Here is a 12048-nt window from a genome sequence, read left to right as displayed (position 1 = left end):
TAAGTCAAGTAAGTCACCTAAAAGTAGGTTTCTTAACTTTCTAATTCTTTTCCTTTTCTCGTACAATTAATGACTGGATATTGTTGAACGTTTTAATTATTTTCTCTTGTAATTATCATTATTATTAATGGATATTTGTAGTATTTATATCGGTCCTTTGCACTTGATCGTCAAAATTTTATAGTAATTTAGAACGAGTCTCCTGTCAAATCTACATATTAGGCGAGGATATTGAGAATGAAAAATAAAGTTAAAATTTGATTGAATTTTGTCGTATGGTAAAATTTTGTGGGTTAGATCGTGTGAGTAGGTTCAATTTTATATTTTTTTTCATAACATAGCTTTGGTAGCTTAAGATTTTGAATACTAATCTTGTTTTAAATCTGTTTAATTTTTTTCTTTAAACTTTTCAAATATCTATTTTGATCCTTCAAATATCTGTTTAATTATATTATAGATCGGGAAAAAATTCTGGATAGAAAATATTTTGATTGGAGAATGCTATTTTAATTTCTATACTGAAAATATATATTTTTAATGGGAATTTTATAAATCAATCATTTTAATCATCAATTTTTATGTTTTCAACACATTAATGATGTAGTTTTGAATTTATGTACTAATATATCTAAATGATTTAGTATTAACCTCAAACAAAATTAAAAATTTAGAGATGAAATTTGGATATGGGAATTTAAAGTAGATTGTTTACCTAAAAATGACTCTATTTACTTCATTTTCCAAAACATGGCAAAAACTTTAAAAGCTTAAAGTTTTTTTTTTTTTTTTGGTAATTGAATATAATGAGATATATGTTTTAAAATACTTTATGTTTTTAAAATTGCTATTTTAAATAGGTTATGTCTATAAATAAAAACATCAATTATCATTTTAAAAAATTATTAGCAAAAGGGAAATAAATGTTTTTTAGAAATTTTGGAAAAAGAAAAAAGAAAAACAATTATGTTGACTTGATAAAATTGTAGTAATTAAACCTAAATACGAAATTTGACAATTGGGCAAACCTTTGAATTGATTGATTGATTGCACTAAAATTGGAGACAAATGTTTTAAAATTCCAATCCCACTACAAACAATTTAGTGCTTTTTAAATAAATTAAATCAAATTAAATCAAATTAAAAATATACCAAAAATAGTCAAATCTTGATAACGAAAGCCAAAAAGATATCGTTTGGCAAAAAAAATAAAAAAAACACATATTTCCTTTTTTTTTCAAAAAAGAAGATACGATTAAACGTCCCATCCTAAATGCGTGATCTATAAATCCACGTGGAAGGACCACGTTCAAATTCCGTTATCCTTTCGCCACGTGTCGATGTTCCGGTGATGACTGACAACCAGTCACCCTATTTTAGCTGTCACGTAACAATTCGTTCTTTCTAATCCTGAAACGTGGCAAGAGAATGACGGGTAAGCTGGCTTCCATTTTCTTTTTTCTTTTTCCTTTTTTTTCGAATTTTAAAAGACTTAAAATATATTTTTCTGTACAAGTCAATGCCAAAGATATTTAAAGCTAGGAGTGATAATTATTTGGAATAAAGTTTTCTTTTCCTTTCTAATTAAAAAAAATAAAATTATTCTTTACATGAATCAATGCATAATAACATACTATATAATTAAAAAAATATTTTTATTCTTTACATTAATCAATGACATATAACCCACTATATACAAAATTAATTACAACCTTTAAAATTTATAAATATATTCAACACAGACTAAATAGATACAATTTATAGACCAAGTTTATTAATTTAATTTATAAAAAATGGAGGGGCCGGTGACAGAGAAGAAGGTCACGTCCCTGTCACGTGGTATTACCTGATGAATCGGGCACCGGCTTTTCTGTTTAGATTTTTCGAACCAAATAATAATAATAATAATAATAATAATAATAAATAATAAATTACAAAAAAAATAAAATAAATAAAATAATTGATGGGTGGGGTTTTAAATGCGTTTGCTTTGGCATTACCTATCAAAACGACAACTCTTTGCCTTTTCCCACTTGGTACTTTTCATCTCTCAATTCTTGTTTATCCATTTATTATTTTTTTTTTATTTATTAAAATTCATATTTCTATTTCTCAATTTTTATATTTTATTTTTTAAATTTAACTCGCTTATTTTGTCGGAGTAGAATCGTATATACGAGGACCCTTCTCGTTAATGATAATCATTAAATTATATTTAAAATTTAATTATAACATCACTAATCTCATTAAATTTTGTATTTATTTTTTAATTTTGAGCTTTAGATTACTAAATCTAAAAATATTACTAAGAAATATTTTAAAATTTAGTAATTAAATAAAAGGATTTAAAAAAATATTAATAATTAAAGGGTGAAACGTGGCAGATTGTGGTGGGTGGAGGATGAGCAATCACTCAATCAAAAGACATCTCTTAGTGCTTACCATTAGCTCTATAATTTTCCTCTTTTATATTTTACTCTTCACTACCCCCACCATTTTCTTAATATTTAATAAATAAATAATAAGTTAAAAAAAAAAATTATATTCATTACTTTTTGCATTAATTGTCAAAAGGTTCATAAATATTATTTTATTTTATTCGTTTAATTACGAGATGAACTATTTTCCTTTCGTTTTTTGTTTCTTCTGGTCTATTTGTTATCTTCTTTTTTACTGGTCACTGTCGTCATCTGTTTTTTCCTCTCGGGCATTGTTTTTTTCGATTAGTCAATTAATGAACTTTTAATATTGTGCATTTTTTTAAAGATAAGGAACTCGATAAACCGTGAACGGCCAAATTTAAATTTGGCCACCAAGAAATAAAATATTATATTTTAGTTGATTGAATTTAAGTTTGAATAATGGGTTACTTTTTACATTAATTATCAAGAGTCAAAGTTGTATCCCCATTATAACCCAATAAGCATTTATGGCCAAACAAATCCATCAACTCTAAAGATTAATATCTATTATTTATGGTAAATCTTTGTTAATGTTATTTAATTAGTGTAATTATTAATTAATGTTAAGTTAGTAATAACTAAACAATGATATTTATTCACTCAAAACTCTCTCAATTATTATATATTTTATTTCGTTCCCACATTAAAATGAATTTGGCTATAACATACATTTAGTAATTCTTATCCTCATCGTAAGTTTAAGTCCTACTAGGACTTTCTAATTTTAGATGAAATTTATCAGCGAGTCATTGTTGACTACCTTTTGTACACACCATCCAGCTCTCCTACTGATTGAATGATTCGGTGAAGTGTCTGAATCGCGACGACGTGAGCGGTTCACTACCAGTAACGTCTCAAAAAGTCCACTGAACCTTATTATCTAAAGGAAGGAGAAGTCATAACAAGGTGGGAAGATTATTACTGATACCTAAACATTAAACGATCCATGAACACGAGTAATTTCGTGCATAGTTTTGATTCTCTCGAATATAAATATTGATTTTTAATTATACTAAAGTAGAGTTAGGATATAATTTAACCCGTCTAAAATTTGAGATTCTAGAAAAGTTCTAGAGACTTAGATATAATATGAGGTATTAAAGACGGAGAGGATATGTGTTTAATGATGAGTGGATAAGATCTTAATGGCACGACTCATTCCTTGTTGATGACACAAATTTTAAACCAATGGATTTTACCTCTAATTTCTTAATTAAATTATAAATTTAGTCCCGTAATTTTGATTTTTTTTTTTTTATGTTTAATAAATCTTTAAATTTGTATAATATATTTAGACTTTTTTAATTATTTGTCAATATATTATTAATTTTTAAAAGTTAATTAAAAAAAATATTTATTGGGTGTATGTACACTTATGTACAAGATATCATAATTAAAAAAAAAAAAAAACATCAAGTGGATGAAAACAAGCTTCCAAAAGCTTTGTTGAGTTCCTTTGTGGAGAGGTAATGTAAGAAGAAAGAATGGCCTCACATTTGGCCACCAAAAGGGACCTCAAACTCAAACACAATTTTGATTCTTTTCCCCTTAAATTCAAATTAATCAATAAACCTTTCCCTTAATCCGCCTCAAAACCCTAACTTCGAAACCAAAATCGTGTCCGTAGAAAGCGTGTTCCATCACGACCATATTAACATGTGTTAAACTTGTCTCATCTGTTTTTTTTTTTTCTTTTCAATTTAGTCCCTTAAGTTGTAACATTTTTCAATCATGCCCTTCGTCTCGGTAAGCGATAAATTCGAGGGCTACTAAATACGAAAATTCTAAACAGGTACACGTGTACGGCTAAGATGGTAGGGCTGTTTGAGAAGGATTGATGCTTGGTGAGATAGTACATAATGTGTTTCCTCCTAAAAATCTATTAATATCATGGGCAGAAATATGGGATATAGGGCAAATTTGTAATATGAATTATAACATAAGGGTGTTTTTGGTAGTGAAAAATGAACTGTTTCTTCCTCTTATTGCTGTTTATATAAGAAGTGAATGTGTACCATTGAAGGTGCAATAGATTGAGCCAACTCTTTCTCTCTCTATAAGTTCTTCACTTCTGAATCTCCACTCTCCTTCAACATCACAAAAAAGGTATGGTCAATATGAACTAAATGAATCTTCTTTCACAATTATGAATGTCAAACCAATGTTTTTATGTCACCACTAGGAAGAAAGAAGGTTGGAGGCGACATGGAGAAGACAACGAGTTCATTAGCTCTAGCGAGGACGAAATCCGATCAACTTTTGGAGAAGGTGGCAGCAGCATTCAAGTCTCCGACGTCGAGCAGTGAGGTGAACGGTGGGGTGGTGGGGGAGAGTGGCAGCACAACCCTCTCAAGGAAGTCGAGTAGGCAGACGTTAACAGCTCCTTCACCAGGTCGTGGCAGTGGCAGCGGTGGTCGAAATACACACATCAGGAAGTCAAGGAGTGCACAGCTGAAGCTGGATTTGGATGATTTGGGCAGTGGTGCAGCTTTGAGTAGAGCTTCAAGTGCTAGCTTGGGTTTGTCATTCTCCTTCAATGGCTTCACTTTGCCACCTGATGAAATTGCAGATTTTAAGCCATTCAGTGATGAAGATATACGTAAGTCGTTCTTAATCTATGTTTTGCTAATTTTGAAGATTTTTCGTCGTCGTCGTCGTGTTCATCGTCATCTACTTTCTTGTCATGTTCGTGTTTTCGTCCAATTTTTTGATATGGTCCACACAATGTGTTGAGTTAAGGCAGAAAGAGTTGAAGATGAGAGAGCGTTCGGGTATGAGTCATTCGGAAGAGTTCGCTAGAAACCTATACTCATTTTTTTCTGGTCCCCTTTTTTTGTTTGATAAAGAGAAAGTGTCATGGTTTCCCTTACAATGGGAAAACTAAAAATGGTTGTAGCAATAAAAGCTCTCAAATCTTGTGGTTGTCTATGTCTGACCGTCTGTCTCTCTCTCTCTCTCTAGTCATACCAATTTATGTTCATAATACTTTAACTTAGAATAAAATAAATTACTATTGTTTTATATTTTTGTGTACTTTTGGCTCTATTGTTAATAACCCGCCTCCGAATTCAAGTACTGTAAGTACAAATTTGGAGTTTTTACCTCCACACCCTTATAAAGAATGTTTCGTTTCCCTCTCCAACTGATGTGGGATCTCATAATTCATCCTCATTTGGGACCCAGTCCTCGCTAACACACCGCCCAGTGTCCACCCCCTTTGAGGTGAAGTGTTTGACTTTGATACCATTTGTAACAATCCAAGCCCACCGCTACCAGATATTGTCCTCTTTGGATTTTTCCCTTCAGACTTCTCCTCAAGGTTTTTAAAACGTGTCGGCTAGGGAGAGGTTTTCACATCCTTATAAAGAATACTTCGTTCTTATCTCCAAACGACGTGGGATCTCACAAAAACTTGAAAAGGAAAAGACTATTAGTTGGAACTTGGAATCAAACTAGCAGAGTGACCCATGGCCCACAAATTTAGATATGTTTTGTGTTATTTAATGGAAAAGTCAAGTCCTTGAAGACTTCAATTTCATATTTATAGGCTCAAATTCCCTACCTACCTTTGACTCCTGCCCTGTATATCTAGTTGACATTTTTTACTCTTCCCGACTGCTTTCAGTCCATTATTAGCTACCAAAAAATGTTATTAAGGCACTAAGTGTATCTTAGTCACTAATTAAGGAATTGGCTATAAATAGAGTGAATCAAGCTCGGGTTAACTCGGAAGGGAGAGGTCCGAGTTCATCAAACTACATGGGGGTGTTCGTTTGAATTTTCGTATTTTGCAAGTTATCAGTATATTTTCAAGAATCAATCAAGTAGCTTGGGGTAAAATCCCAATTCAACCGTTTAACGTCTATATGCATATAATATAACAGCAGAGGATGTAGAAGCAGGAACAGGCAAGACCAAGTTTCAAACAGAACCAACCATGCCCATTCAGCTCAAGGTAAATAAAGTGTTCTTTCATCATTGAAATACAGTGATTTCTCCCTCAAAACATGGCCACCCAAATCTTTGATAATAAAAAAAAAAAACAACAAAAAGACAAAAAAACAAAGAATGTTTTCAGAATTGTATGTGTTGTTTTTGTTGATAGCAAATGAACTTATGTCTATCTATTTGGACAGGCAAAAGACAGGAAGATTGATGTAGAGATAAAAGCACAACCCCCATAGAACATGGCTAAGCTAGCATGCAAATTATAGCATGGTCAGGTTCAGTCTTGTACGAGGTTTCATTTTATATGATAATTCATTGTACAAGACTCATCCCATCTTTCCACCTAACTTAGAGAACATAAAAAGCAGCAGAAACATATCTAAAAAACTTCAAAAGGATAATTGTCCTCTTGTAATCTTAGATTAGCTCATTTTTTAAAATATTTAGTTCATGCTCGTCAAAAGAATCGGGTTGTTTTAAGACTCGAAGAAGCTAATCAACGCTTACGGACCTACTTCCATTTCTTTAGGAAAACATAGCCATCTCTAACCTTTACTGAACTCATCCTATTGTCTGGATCAAATATTTTGCAGTTCACGGATGTTACTTATAAAGTAATCATAAAAGGATTGCGGACAAATGTGGAGAAGGAGATTTTGAATGGTATTACCGGTTTAGTAAACCCTGGTGAAGTTCTGGCCTTAATGGGACCTTCAGGAAGTGGCAAGACAACATTGCTCAATCTTCTTGGAGGACGGCTCATACGGTCTACAGTTGGTGGTTCGATTATGTACAATGATCAGCCATACAATAAGTTCCTGAAAAGCAGGCAAGATTTCTAGTCAGAGTTCATGATACAATTAGAAAATACTGATGTAGAACGGTAATTAAGAAAATAAAATGGCATTACAGGGTAGGATTCGTGATGCAGGAGGACGTTCTGTTTCCCCACCTGACGGTGAAAGAAACATTGAGATATGCAGCTTTGCTTCGACTGCCAAAAACATTGACAAAAGAGCAGAAGGAAAAGCGTGCGGTCGATGTCATATATGAGCTGGGCCTTGAAAGGTAAGGATTTGCAGCTTTTTCTAATGGAAGCATAAGATATACATCCTTCTAGATTAGGCGCTCACCGATATAGCCTCTGCAGGTGCCAGGATACAATGATTGGTGGCTCCTTTGTCCGTGGAGTTTCAGGTGGAGAAAGGCGTCGAGTCTCTATAGGCAATGAGATTCTAATCAATCCGTCACTGCTGTTTCTTGACGAACCGACCTCGGGCTTGGATTCTACAACTGCATTGAAAATTGTTCAGATTTTACATGAGATAGCTGAAGTATATATCATAAAATGCACGTTCTTCTTCTGTTTTGCTGATTAGCTTCATCATAGAATGATTAAGTTTTTCTTCAATGGCAGGCGGGGAAGACTGTGGTGACAACGATTCATCAACCATCAAGCAGACTATTTCATAAATTTGACAAGCTAATTCTTCTTGGAAAGGGAAGCTTGATCTATTATGGCAAAGCAGCTGAAGCAATAAACTATTTCTCATCTATAGGATGTTCCCCACTAATTGCAATGAATCCTGCTGAGTTCTTGCTTGATCTTGCAAATGGTAACCTGAATGATGTGTCTGTTCCATCAGAGCTAGAGGATAAGGTGCAAATAGAGAATTCTGAGGCTGACAGTACACAGGATAAGCCTTTACCAGTTCTTGTGCAAGAGGTATGTTTAATCTCGACTTCTTTAGCTTTGATTTTAATATGATGGATTGATTCGAATACAATAATCTTTGCAGTATCTGGTGGAGGCTTACGAGACGAGAATTGCAGAAACAGAAAAGAGGAAGATGTTGGTACCTCTGCCGCTCGACGAAGAGCTGAAATCGAAGGTAACATATTCGAAAAGGCAATGGGGAGCGAGCTGGTGGGAACAATACTCGATTCTGTTCCGGAGAGGAATCAAAGAAAGACGTCATGAATACTTCAGCTGGCTGAGAATCACTCAAGTTCTTGCCACCGCCATAATTTTAGGATTACTGTGGTGGCATTCGGATAGCAGCACTCCGAAAGGCTTGCAAGATCAGGTAATTCAACTCCTCCATTGTTGTACAAACTTTGAAGCTTGAAATTAAGCTTTGATTTTCTGTTCATGAATGTAATAAGATAAAATTACATTTCGTAGGCAGGATTATTGTTCTTCATAGCAGTGTTCTGGGGGTTCTTCCCTGTGTTCACAGCAATATTCACATTTCCTCAAGAAAGAGCAATGCTGAGCAAAGAAAGAGCAGCTGATATGTATAGATTGAGTGCTTACTTTTTGGCAAGAACCACTAGTGATCTTCCTCTTGATCTCTTGTTGCCTATCCTTTTCCTTCTCGTTGTCTACTTCATGGCAGGCCTAAGGCTTAGTGCTGCTCCTTTCTTCCTCACCATGGTCACTGTCTTCCTCTCCATTGTGGCTGCTCAGGTATGCCTTCTTCTTCTTCTTTGGAGCTCATTTGGTTTGTTTGGAAGACTAATGTGAAGGAACTCTTCCAACATAGGGGCTTGGTTTGGCCATTGGAGCTTCACTCATGGACGTCAAGAAGGCCACGACTTTCGCCTCCGTCACCGTCATGACCTTCATGCTTGCTGGTGGATTCTTCGTACAGGTAAGATTATATTCTATTATAATCTCTAAACTTTGGTATTTAGTTCATATACTTTGAACAAAGAACAAACCTGCATCTGTAGTCTTTGCTATCAACACTTTTGGGTGAAACTTTTGCAGCAAGTTCCAGTGTTTGTATCTTGGATCCGCTTTTTGTCGTTCAACTATCACACGTACAAGCTCCTTCTAAAGGTGCAGTACAATAACATCATACCTGCCGTGAACGGTATGAGAATGGACAATGGAGTAGTTGAGATTACTGCACTCGTTGCCATGGTTTTCGGGTATCGTCTCCTGGCTTACATTTCGTTGAGGAGGATGAGGCTTCACTCAGGAAGTTAATATAACAGAAACGCGTGATTCGCTACAAGAACATTCAGAGAATTGGTTTACTTGAGCTTGTATTTGAGTTGCAAGGTCTAACAAGTAGTAAGAATCTCCATTTTGGAAACTTTATTGGTATTGTACTCCTAAAAGAAGGAAACTTACCCTCCGAAACGGGTGATAGCATCGAAGGAAAAATGAACACGTTACTGTCGGTTTGGCTTGCTCATGGAGGTGCTTTTCACTTCAGCATCTAGCTAGAACAGTTGCATCCAAATATAGCCTGAAACAGTAGAGTTTAGTTCTCAATCCATGATCATAGAATGTTGGAAGAAGTTTTCATTTTCTTTCTAATAAGAGAAACATTCTGTTCAAATGTTCTTTTTTGGTCCAAACACTCTTTTTCTATTCGTCGACAAATTGGATGCATCATCGTCGACAAATTGGTTACTGATGCATGAATCGTAAATGTATGAATATGAAGTTACATACTCGTGCTCTATCTCTAAACAGTTATCCAGTGGTTGTTACACAGCTAATGTGAGAACCCACATCGGTCGGAGAGTAGAACGAGTCATTCCTTATAAAGGTGTGGAAACCTCTCCCTAGTAAACGCGTTTTAAAATTGTGAGGCTAACATCAATACATAACGGGTCAAAGCAGACAATATCTACTAGCGGTGGGTTTAGGCTGTTACAAATGGTATCAGAGCCAGTCATCAGACAGTATGCCAGTGAGGACGCTAGGCCCCAAGGGGGTGGAATGTGAGATCCCATATCGGTTGGAGAGTGGAATGAAACCTTCTTTATAAGGGTGGGGAAACCTCCCCCTAACAGACGCGTTGTAAAACCTTGAGGGAAAGCCCAAAGAAGACAATATTTATAGAAGTGGGCTTGGGCGGTTAGAGTTAACAATATAAAGCTATTACGCGACGGACAAAATGGGGGATTTCTTTTCAATCCCCGACAAAGTAGGAAGAATCAGGGGCAGTGAAACTCTAGCCAAACTAAGAAGAAGCTAGATGCCATTAAAAAGGTAACCAGAACTCTGAACAAACGAATTGTTTAGTCCATTAAACAAGTAACTCATGTTAGATGAACACGACTCTCCACAATGATACGATATTGTCCACTTTGAACATAAGCTCCCATGGCTTTACTTTGGACTTCCCAAAAGGCCTCATACCCATAGGAGAGTATTCCTTTATTATAAACCCATCATCATTCATCATTCCCTAAATTAGTCGAGGTGGAACTTTTATTCAACAACTCATTCCAGAGATGAGGATCAGCAAAGAAGTTCAGATCTTAAAGTTAAGCAAATCTAACAGCAATTGTCACATTGTCACACTGTATTGCATGAGCTAAACTAGTTTCAATAGACTACCCATATTAGTAAACAATCACCAAGAATCTGAAAAACTCGAAAGAGGTATATAGCTCACCAATATCTGCAGCCACTCGCACTTTTCAGTCCTCAAACTCGCCCCAGAAAAGCCTTCTGGATAACCCCAAATTCTTGCGATTGAACTCAGAATTTCTCGCACATCGCTCTCTGTAATACTCATCGGAGATCAGTTAGGGATTATGGCATCAGGGTTTTGTTCCTATCTAGAATTCGGGCGTCGCCCAGATGATAAAACAGAGAAGTTTTACACTCCAAGACCAAGTCACTGAGCTTGTAGCCAGCAGATTGAGAAGTGAACGCGAACCCTAGCATGGAAAGGGAGCGGACAACAGCCATTTTGATCGAACCGCAAAGGAAGCTAAACCAGAGGTAGGGTTTCGATTCGAACCCATGATTTCTTTTCAAGATCACAAAAAATGGGCGTCCGATTTGCTCTTCTTTAATCGCAGAACCAAAAATGGAAGCTGAAAAATGATTGTTGCGTGGTGCAATTACTTGGCTCGTGGGTGGCGCCGGCGGGTAACACATTTTCCTCACCATAAATGGATTACATTATTTACGGAATATAACAATTACAAACTAAAATGTCATTTTTCTAAATTTGAAAGAACAAATAAAAATTTAATTAAAATATCAACGAAAATCTATGGATCAAATAAGTTTAAATATTAAAATCTAAAAGTGTATTTTACTCTATATTATAACTCAATTTTATAAATCTAGCATAATGTCACACAATATATTAATATTAGGCTGAATATTATATAATTGATAATTATATTTAGATTGAATATTTTATTAAAAAAAATTAATTGTTCATGACACGGCATCCACGTGTCACTTCTTGAAGATAACAGGTTCCATAATACAGCTGCCATACATGCATGATACAACAGCTTTACGTTTCCTTTTTTCCTTTTTTTTTTTTTTTTCATTAATCACATATTTCCATTAATAATTTATAGATAATATTTATTTTTAGTTTTTTTTTTTTAATTAAGTTATACAGTATTATTATTATATTAAAAGGATAAAAAAAAAATAAATAAATAAATAAGATTTGTTTAGTTTGTATAAATTATTTATAGATAAGGCTAAAATGAATAAATAATGAGGATAATAATATGAGTTGTCTTATTTGGCCGACACGTACTCAACTACACATCTGTCGTCATCGCTGTACTTTCTTCAGAGTTTAAGCCTCTACTCTGTTGACACGTGGATTTAGGCTCCACCTCATCTTTCTTTATGAACAAC

General features: G+C 34.5%; 1 protein-coding gene and 1 long non-coding RNA gene across 5 annotated transcripts; one reads left to right on the top strand and one right to left on the bottom strand.

Annotated features, from left to right (window-relative positions):
* The first annotated feature begins 4477 nt into the window (after positions 1–4477).
* On the top strand, positions 4478–9765 carry LOC111790703 (ABC transporter G family member 22-like). 2 transcript variants are annotated; one of them, XM_023671724.1, is made up of 11 exons: positions 4478–4565; positions 4642–5058; positions 6344–6414; positions 7001–7236; positions 7320–7475; positions 7558–7741; positions 7825–8133; positions 8207–8494; positions 8593–8877; positions 8954–9061; positions 9181–9765. In XM_023671724.1, exons 2-11 carry the CDS (start codon positions 4665–4667, stop codon positions 9400–9402), a joined length of 2253 nt encoding a protein of 750 aa, XP_023527492.1. In that variant the 5' UTR covers positions 4478–4565; positions 4642–4664; the 3' UTR covers positions 9403–9765. The 2 variants fall into 2 exon arrangements, with proteins under 2 accessions (XP_023527492.1, XP_023527491.1); XM_023671723.1 differs by having other exon boundaries at positions 4542–5058.
* On the bottom strand, positions 8411–11353 carry LOC111790704. Of its 3 annotated transcripts, none has more exons than XR_002814541.1 (5): positions 10829–11351; positions 9550–9667; positions 9132–9424; positions 8725–9041; positions 8411–8553 (listed from the first exon to the last, which is right to left on the bottom strand). It is a non-coding gene; the product is annotated as an uncharacterized LOC111790704 (long non-coding RNA). The 3 variants fall into 3 exon arrangements; XR_002814540.1 differs by having other exon boundaries at positions 8420–8635; positions 8725–9051; positions 10829–11353; XR_002814539.1 differs by having other exon boundaries at positions 8420–8635.
* Positions 11354–12048: the final 695 nt, after the last annotated feature.

The sequence above is a fragment of the Cucurbita pepo genome, chromosome LG03 (genome assembly GCF_002806865.2).
Source record: "Cucurbita pepo subsp. pepo cultivar mu-cu-16 chromosome LG03, ASM280686v2, whole genome shotgun sequence".
Lineage (NCBI taxonomy): Eukaryota > Viridiplantae > Streptophyta > Magnoliopsida > Cucurbitales > Cucurbitaceae > Cucurbita > Cucurbita pepo.
Note: the sequence above shows the minus strand (reverse complement) of the source record. Positions and strands in the feature narration are given on the sequence as shown.

Coding starts and splice junctions, on each gene's coding strand:
- LOC111790703 (XM_023671723.1), top strand. CDS start 4,629: ATGTCACCACTAGGAAGAAAGAAGGTTGGAGGCGACATGGAGAAGACA. Junction 5,059..6,343: donor ATTCAGTGATGAAGATATAC/GTAAGTCGTTCT, acceptor ATAATATAACAG/CAGAGGATGTAGAAGCAGGA. Junction 9,062..9,180: donor CTGGTGGATTCTTCGTACAG/GTAAGATTATAT, acceptor AAACTTTTGCAG/CAAGTTCCAGTGTTTGTATC.